The following is a 9,918-nucleotide window of genomic DNA, read 5'->3' as shown; positions in this document are numbered from 1 at the left end:
TTGCCTCTAAGGAACAGGCTGGTTTCACCCTCTGCAGGACAAACTTGTTGATTCTTTTAGCAGTCCATCATATATTCAATACTCTTCTCCAACCCCACAGCTCAAAGTCATCAATTCTCTTTCTATCATCCCCAGTCATTGTCCAGCTCTCTGATCTGATGCATAGCAAGTAATGCAAAGACCATGGCCTGTATCAGGTGCACCTTAGTGTCCAGGTTGACACCATTGCTCTTCAGTACTCTGGAGATGTCTCTGACAGCTAGGTTATATGCTTCAAAAAGTTAGAAACTGCAAATCTACATCACAAATGGAGATATCAAGAGTTAAAATGGATTCAATGGTGACTGGTACATATTTTTGCCTGTGCACATACATAAATATTATAGTTGATAACATGGGCTCTTAGTCCAGACTTTGTGTCTGACCAGGCTAGATATGTATCTCTATTTTGACAACTTTGAAATATGCATCTCTATCTGTGTCTATATAAATATTGACATGAAGATGCATTGTGAGTTCTTCTGCATACTGGTCAACCTCTCTGAACTTTCGTTTTGAGATTTGTAAAATGGACACTGCTCATTGTGAAGCTTGTAAATGGCATAATATATATGACCAAGATGAGTACCTGAAATTTAATAGAAGGTCTGCGAATAGTACTTCTTTATCTACACACATTTATCATTTATTTCATTTTTTAATGCATACTCTTACCAATTGTTCCTGGGTCTATACGAATTCCATCAAAACGATCACAAAAGACTCCTTCAGAAGCCCGAAGGAGGATCAGAAGCTTTTGTTCTTTCTTCAATGGACTGTCAAAAGTACCTGTTGAAGGGGAAAAATATATATATACATTTATATGACGTTGTTGTTGTTAAGTGCCATCGAGTCGTAGGCGACTCAGCGACCTTATGAACGAAAATTCTCAACACTTGTGTGATTTTCAACCTTTCTCCAGGTTCATAGGGTTTCCAGAGGCAAGCTATTATGGAAGTGGATGCTACTCCTGCTTCCAAGCTTGTTTTAATCGGGGAGCACCACCAAACACTGTCCGCCATGGTTAGCCATTAATGCATTTGACATATCAGTGTCACAGTGTTCAGCTTCACAGCAACCACAAGTTACCTCTGTACAGCAAGTGGACACACCAGAACTATAAAACCTATAATAATGTTTGAACAAAAATATATACATTTATATATACACACACATATAGTTGTTGTTTTTTTGTTGTGTACCATAGATTTGGAACTAATAGATGACCCTCCAGTGGATTTTCAGAGGCAGTTCATTGCAAGGGAGGAGAATATATATATTTTATTAATTGTAAAAATTGTAATATAGCTTCAAAAATATCAAAGTAGATGATATAGAGGTACACAGATGAATAAGAGGGGATAACTGAGATGCTTCACTTCTCTTTGGAAAATTAATTTCTGTTCAACAGTATTGACTCTTCTTTTTAATTAGGGCAGAGTATATCTTCCTAAGCTACAATAGTTTAGTTGCATCATATAATTTGTTTTGGAAAGTGGTATTTGGGTAGAAATGATGGTAAGCCATCAGTTCTGAACTGATGTTTTAAGAGGCTTGCCAAGTTTCCTACAGGCCTCCTTAAGTGCTTTTCTTTACCATGAAGAGTACATCCTCTAAATACCCTCTAGTTCCTGCATGAGGATATATAAAAAATAGACTAACATAACCAAGGCTAAGCTGAGAATAACATAAACATTTGTGGTAAGCCATTGAGACAAATATGGTGTCAATATCAGAACAGTGTTCATCAACAACCTATATTACGCAATCAACTTTGCCTGCAGAAGAAGAACTATACTTGAGGAATTTACTGAATATGATCATTCACAACTTTCTATGTGGATTACACCTTAAACTCAAGAAAATCCTCACCACTGAAACAGTAAGTATAATCACGATAGATGGAGAAAACATAGAAGCTATTAATTATGTCTTTTTGCTTGGATCCACAATCAATAATATCACAGTAGTACCAGTCAATAAATCAAAGGGCATGTTGCATTCATGCATATTGCATTCTATACACTGTGATTCCTTCATGTCCATTGTGTTTTACACAATAATTTATAAGCTCATCATCAAGAAATCAAAGATTCTCACCACTCAGACAATTGGTAGCATCAAGAGATTGAGATTGTTAACACCTTTAGTTTGCTTGGCTCCACAGTCAACACTCTTAGCACCAGCAGGTAGGAAACTAAAAGATGTATTGAAATGGGAAAGTCTGCTGTTAGAGACCTCTCCAAAGTACTGAAGAGTAATGATTTAACTCTGGAACCAAGGTGCACGTGATACAGGCCATGGTCTTTACAATCACTTGCTATGCGTCAGAGAGCTGGACAATGACTGGGGATAATAGAAGGAGAATTGATGCCTTTGAGCGTAGTTCTGGAGAAGAGTATTGAATATATCATGGACTGTTAAGAGAAGGAACAAGTTGGTCCTAGAGGGGATTAAACCAGGCTGTTCATTGGAAGCAAGGATTTTGAAGCTTTGTCTGACATACTTTGGACATGTTTCAAGGAGGGACCTGTCCTTGGAGAAGGACATCATGCTTGGGAGGGTGGAGGGACAACACAGGAGAGTAATACCCTCTATGAGATAGATCGATTCAGTGACTGGGATAATGGGACTAGGTGTGTCAGAGACAGTGAGGTTGGCACAGGATAGAGCAGGGTAGTGCTATTGTACATATGGTTGCTATGAGTCACAGACAACTTGATGGCACATCACAGGAACAATGTCTGCTATTATCCTGTCTCCTTAGTCACTATCACATGGTTTTTATTTCTTCGCCTTGATCTGCCCACTAACCTCTGCTATCCTAGTGATTTGCGCCCTCCCTCTTTTTCTGCCACTTTCCCTTCCCTTTGAACATTTATCCATGCCCTGCTCAGTTACATTCCTATTTTCACAAGTCACAATGTATATGATTTATTATATAAAACACAATGTATAATGAAAGAAACATAAGTTACTTGAACAAAACATAATGTACATGTATATGCAAATAATATTATTTTAATAGAAAGACATGTTGTATTGGGAAACATTGTTTTTGGAGGCTCCAAGTGTGAGAGACAAAGATGTCCCTTTAAAGACTAAAATATGCTTGACTCAATTCATAATATTTTTAAATCAATTGTTTCAATTGTATGTAAAGGTTGGACATCATATAAGGAAGAGAGAAGAATAATCTATGCATTTTAATGGTGGTGTTTGCAAAGAGTATTGAATATCCCATGGGACGCCGAAAGAACAGTAACTCTATCTTGGAGGAAGTGCAATCAAGGTGCTTCTTAAAGGCAAGGATGGTCTAACTTCATCTCATATGCTTTGAGAATTTGGCACCAGTAATTGGAAAAAGACATGCTGGGAGAAGTAGAGGGTCAGAAAAAGAAAAGAAAATCCTCAATGACTTGGACTGACACAGTGACTGCAACAATGGGCTGAGCATGATGAGGAATGCGAGGATGGTACAGGACAGGGCAAAATTTCAGTTTGTTACTCATTGTGTCAGTCTGAGTCACAGTCAACTTGACAGCACCTAGCAAAACAACAGTTGATATTCTGAACTCATTTGTCACAAATCATCATTGTAATAAACCTGACTGATAACACTGTCTATACCTGTAGTCCCAAATTGCATTATATCTTATCATTTAATCTTTATAATGAGTCTAATAATATATACTTTTCTAACCCCAATTTTAAATGTTTATGAAAAGGTTTAAGTTATTATTTTTTTCTTGCTTTGTTTTTTTTTCACAGATACATCAAAATAACAAATTTGTCTAATTTAATAGTACAAATCTGAACAAAGGTCTGTTTAGGTTAAATATTTTGTTTAATGAATAAAAGATTATTTCTTAAGTATAGATTATTTTTCCAAATAAAGAGAAAACCCATAAGCAGTATGTCTTGTTAGTTATTGTTGTTAACTTGATGGCACCTAACAACAACAACAACAACATGGTTATGCCATAAATCATGAATGAGCAAGGATTAGAACTCATAGCCTGTGCATTTTTAATGAGTAGGATGCCGCCACTATGTGTAAGTAATGCTGGTCCTCAGCTGAGCCCTGATACAGCCTCTCAGGCAAAATAAGAATGTATTAGAACAGAAGGGAGAGAAGTGGAGAGGAGGAGAATGTTAATATATATATATATATATATATTTAAAAAAATAGTTCTTATCTTGCAGTTATAAGTCTGTCCAGTAAGCTGTTTTCCAACTGTGATTTCATTTATTTCACGGAGGGTAGTTTAGAGTCTTGGAGAGGAAAATGGCCTAGCACTAAACAGATAGTAGAGAGGGGGAGGGAAAAAAGTAGGACAGTTTTTGCCCTAGAGAAATATATGCAGAGTCCCACAAAAGAGTTTCAGCGTTCCTCTCAAATTAGAGATTAAATCAATTATGCAACTCCAAACTGCAGCACATGTGGCGCTTCTGCAAAAAGTCTGGGCAAAATTAGTCATCCTGTAGTGATTTTTTTGGTATATATATGATGACCAGAGTACGGAGGCTTTCTCGTTGTTTCATCACGTTTTGTGGGTTGTGCTGTTTTTGTTTTTTGGTTTGTTTGTTTTTTTCTTTTCAACTTTGAGAAGGGAAAGACGGAAGATAGAAGCTGAAAAGAATAGTGAGAATAGTGTCCTCTGAAAGGAAATATATGCTATGGTAGCATTAAAATGCAATACTAATGTCTCTCTTTATTTTAAAATCTAACAACTCTAAAATCTAACAGGGCTTTGTCTCAAAACTAGAATTGTTACAGTTGTTGTTGTTGTTGCTGCTAAGTCCCATCAACTGGAACCCAACTGATAATCAACAGATCTGAACTCTGTCCTGTCCTTCGTCATCAATAATACACTTGAGCTCATTTCTGTAACCACTGTATCAATCCATCTCCTGGATGATCTTTCTCTCACCTTCCACCTTTCCAAGGAATAGTTTCTCCTAGCTACGTGCACAAAGTGCGTGAAATGAAGCTTAGCTATCTTTGCCTCTAAGGAACGGTCTGGTTGCACTTACTCTAAGACATATCTGTTCATTCTTTTGGCAGTCCCTGGGATATTCAGTACTCTTCCCCATCACCACAACTCAAAGACATTACTTCTTCTTCGGTCATCCTTATTCATCATTCAGCTCTTAGATGCATAGCAGAGTCGTCACTTATAAAAGAAGTCTCAAGACAATGAAGTTCATTCCTAGTTTTCCTCTTTTAACCTGTTCCAAAGTCAAACTTTGTAGGTCTTTGGGTGAATTCTGACTCAGTGAGTCCATGTGATGGAATAAAATTGTCCCATAGGGTTTCCTAGACTGCAATCTTTATGAAAGCATATCACTAGGGATTTCATCTGTATAGAATCTGATTAAATTTGAACCCTGGCATTTCAGTTAGCAGCCAAGCACTGGAACATTGTTTCAAACAGTACATAAGAGGCATTTTCAACTTGGGGTAATTTAGATATCCACAATGAGAGGAAATAATTCTTAAAGTGCTATAAAAATAGGCCAGATGTTTTCATATCATTTTATTTTCATGAGCAAACTGAAGCAAAGAGAGCGCCAGGCACATTTCAAATATTAAACTAATGAATGGTGAAGCTGGGTCTTCTGTTTAGTATGCATCATTCTATAGCACAGGGATAGAGAGGAAAGGGAAGCAGTGGTAATAATTAATTATAATAGTGCGCAATGCAAAGGAAGCAGAATGCATTTCAGATCTAAAATCACCTAGACATGTGGAAGAAAAGGAATTCTGATAAACAAGAGACAGCCATTGTAACGATTCAGGGACTATGGCAAAAATTAAATTTAAAAGGTAAGGAAAAAAGGGGAAAGAATTTTATGAATGAAATGTCTTTGAATGAATCAACTCTAAACCTAGCACTTGATCAGCATGGCTTCTGTTATGGATTGAACTGTGTTCCCCAAAAATACATTTATGAAATAATATGGAAGCTATGTAATGGTTCCTATGATCAGATTAACCAGATCATTATAAAAGATGAAATGCTCTATAGTCACATTATATAATTATTTTGTTGTCATATGAAGGGAGGAGGGGCAGCACAGGAGAGAAAGACCTTTGATGAGATAGATTAACACTATCTAGGGTAATGAGGGTAGGTATGTGGGAATCAGTGAGACTGGCTCAGGTTAGCGAAGGGTTCAGAGCTCTTGCACATAGGGTTGCTATGAGTCACAGGCAACTTAACGGCACATAACAATGACAACAATATCATATGTATTCAGTTGACAACACAATGATGACACTTTGGGTTGCTAGCTGACACTGTTGATTCTCTTTCTTTCTGAACGAAAACAAATATTTCTTGTAGGACTGTTCTTGTGGTTACAAATTCTTTTAGTTTAAGTCTGTCTTGGAATGTCATAATTACACTTGCATTACTGAATGACAATTTTAAAGGGAACACTATTTTTGGTTGATGGTTCTTTTCTTTCAAAGCTTTGGATATACTACTTAATTTTACTGATATCCTTTTATAAGTGATATTTAATTTTACTTGAGCTGCTTTGGACAATTGATGTTTTCTCTATGTGAACATGTTGGACTACTGACTCTACATTTCCAAGGTAAGAACAAAGATTGTTCTTCTTTCTCCTGGGTAGCTATTGATGGATTCCAATCACCAGAGAAATATAACCTTTAGGTTATCAGCACAACTCCCTACAGACAAGGTCACCTAAGTTGTCCAAGAATGTCTAAGAGTAGATAAGGAAATTGTTGTTGTTGTTATGTGCCCTGGAGTCGCTAGTGACTCACTATGTATATAGTGCATATATTGTATGTCCCCATAATATATTATATATACATTAAATGATTAATTATATATATACTCTATGTTTAATCGTACATACATCTCTATTCCACATGCATATAAGCAGGTATAAACCATCCTTGCTAGAGCCCTATTCACTTACATCTCACCCTTAATCAACCTACACATTCACCCTTATCCTTCAAACCATGCTTATCACCACCCTTATCATTCTATAATCACCAAGCTTCGAGAAACCATCAACACTTCCACTTTAAGCCCCTCTCCTCGCTCAGGGCCCATAATATGTGGGGGTTTCTATACTGAAACTATACCTGGCATCTGGTTCTTTCTTCAGGACCATCTTACCTAAAATCATCCATTCTTTTCTCTTAAATAAGACATCTCGATGGATTCGTGACTAATCAGCCCATGCTCACACATAACTATGGTGTCATGCACTTGGTATTTTTTAATTTTCGGGGTGCCTGATTCAACTGTGTTACCAACCTTAATACAGTCAAATCTATTGAAGCCAGACCCAACATGAACATGTCTACCGAGCTAGACCACATTCAGGTGTTAATTAATTAATGGTCACAGGACATAATTTTTTTCAAATCCAATTTCCCAGTCATGTATATGCACATGTACACGCATACACACATGTACACGCACACACATACGTACATGCATACGTACATGTGCACGCATATGCACATGTACACGTACACGTACATTTTCTTTCAAGTATTAGGTTTTTCTACGCAAACCCCCCTACCCCCCTTACATATCCAAAGTTAGTTTGCTGCCGATTCATCTTGGCAAACCCCAAAAACAAGACATCAAAAGCATTAAGGACAGTAAGGCCAAAATTAACTTGACTTAATATTACTAATTATACTTAACCAAATCCCTCCTAATACTATAGTACTACTTAAATAAGTTTATTTCCTTTTTAAGAGCTATGTCCCTAGATCCAAAAAATAAAAAAAATCAAAGTTACTGTAGCTTAATTAAAAGCAATGCACTGAAAATGCCTAGATAGATTCACTGAATCCCCATAAACATAAAGGTTTGGTCCTAGCCTTATTATTGGTTGTCAGTAAGATTATACATGCAAGTATCCGCTGGCCAGTGAAAATGCCCTTTTACTCGCTCTATCTTGAACGATCCTTAAGGAGCTGGCATCAAGCACACAACTGTAGCTCAAAACGCCTTGCTTAGCCACACCCCCACGGGATACAGCAGTAATAAAAATTAAGCCATAAACGAAAGTTTGACTAAGCTATACTCATAGAAGGTTGGTCAATCTCGTGCCAGCCACCGCGGTCATAATGATTAACCCGCATTAATAAGAGTCGGCGTAAAGTGTGGTTAAAAATGAAAATACAATAAAGTCAAATTAGCTCTCTGCTGTAAAAAGCTAAAGATCTAAAGCAAATAAACTGCTAAAGTTACTTTACCTAGTAATGAATCCACGATAGCTGAGACACAAACTGGGATTAGATACCCCACTATGCTCAGCCCTAAACTATGGTATTTAGTAACAAAAATACCTGCCAGAGAACTACAAGCCAGCGCTTAAAACGCAAAGGACTTGGCGGTGCTTCATATCCCACTAGAGGAGCCTGTTACATAATCGATAAATCCCAATATACCCTATCGTCACTTGCTAAATCAGTCTATTATACCGCCATCTTCAGCAAACCTTTAAAAGGAAGAACAGTAAGCTTAAATGTATTCACAAAAACGTTAGGACAAGGTGTAAACTATGTGATGGAGCATAATGGGCTACATTTTCTTCACAAGAATATCCACAAACTCTAATATGAAATTATAGTATAAAGGAGGATTTAGAAGTAAGTCAGGAATAAATAGAGACCCTGACTGAAGCTGGCAATGAAGCACGCACACACCGCCCGTCACCCTCCTCAAATAACTAAGACTCATAATCATATTTAAATCTTCATTGCAGGAGAGGAGACAAGTCGTAACAAGGTAAGCATACTGGAAAGTGTGCTTAGATTATTCAAAGTGTAACTTAAACTAAAGCACCTGGCCTACACCCAGAAGATTTCATAGTCATGACCACTTTGAACAAGACCTAGCTCTTAACCTACTCATGACAACTATTTACACCAATAAAACAAAACATTAACCAAAACTTAGTATGTTGTTGTTGTTATGTGCCATCAAGTTGTTTGCGACTCATAGCGACCCTATGTACAACAGCCCTAAACCCTGCTCTATCCTGTGCCAATAGCATTGCCTCTGACACGCCCATCCCGATTACCCCAGTCACTGAATCAATCCATCTCATAGAGGGTCTTCCCCTCCTGCGCTGTCCCTCTTCTCTACCCAGTATGATGTCCCTCTCCAAAGACCTGTCTCTCCTTGCAACATGTCCAAAGTATGTCAGACAAAGCCCCAGAATCCTTGCCTCCAAGGAGTAGCCTGGTTAAACCCTCTCTAACATGAATCTGTTTGTTTTCTTGGTAGTCCATGGTACATTCAATACTCTTCTCCAGCACCACAGCTTAAAGGCGTCAATTCTCCTTCTGTCCTCCGTAGTCATTGTCCAACTCTCTGGTGCATAACAAGTGATTGTAAAGACCATGGCCTGTATCAGGCACACCTTCATCTCCAAAGAGACACCGTTGCTCTTCAGTACTTAGAGAGGTCCCTAACAGCAGACTTTCCCTTTGCAATACATTTTTTTATTTCCTGGTTACTGGTGCCAAGAGTGTTGACTGTGGAGCCGAGCAAACTGAAGCTATGAATAATCTCGATCTTTTTGCCATCAATCCTGATGCTGCCAATTGGTCCAGTAGTGAGAATCTTTGTCTTCTTGACATTGAGCCTCCGTCCATACTGAAGGCTGCAGTCCTTGACCCTCTGCAGTAAGTAAGTGCATGATGTCCTCCTCAGTTTCAGCGAGCAAGGTTGTGCCATCTGCATAAAGCAGATTGTTGATAAATCTTCCACCAATCCTAACGCCACGTGTCTCCTCATAGACCCCAGCCTCTCGGATAATCTACTCTGCATACAGGTTGAAAAGGTATGGAGATAGGGCACATCCCTGGCG

The 9,918-nt window shown here is 38.0% G+C and overlaps 1 protein-coding gene across 1 annotated transcript in view; it reads right to left on the bottom strand.

Annotated features, from left to right (window-relative positions):
• Positions 1-9,918, bottom strand: part of PKHD1 (polycystic kidney and hepatic disease 1 (autosomal recessive)) — an 866,042-nt gene that overhangs the window by 244,688 nt on the left and 611,436 nt on the right. Inside the window, exon 51 of the mRNA XM_006882114.1 lies at positions 715-828. Coding sequence (XP_006882176.1) covers positions 715-828 — 114 coding nt within the window. The remainder of the gene's footprint in view (positions 1-714; positions 829-9,918) is intronic.

This window comes from Elephantulus edwardii, unplaced genomic scaffold (assembly GCF_000299155.1).
Source record: "Elephantulus edwardii isolate Elephantulus edwardi_28Jun2011 unplaced genomic scaffold, EleEdw1.0 scaffold00017, whole genome shotgun sequence".
Classification (NCBI taxonomy): domain Eukaryota; kingdom Metazoa; phylum Chordata; class Mammalia; order Macroscelidea; family Macroscelididae; genus Elephantulus; species Elephantulus edwardii.
The sequence above is the reverse complement of the archived record's forward strand: the minus strand, read 5'-3'. Positions and strand labels throughout refer to the sequence as shown.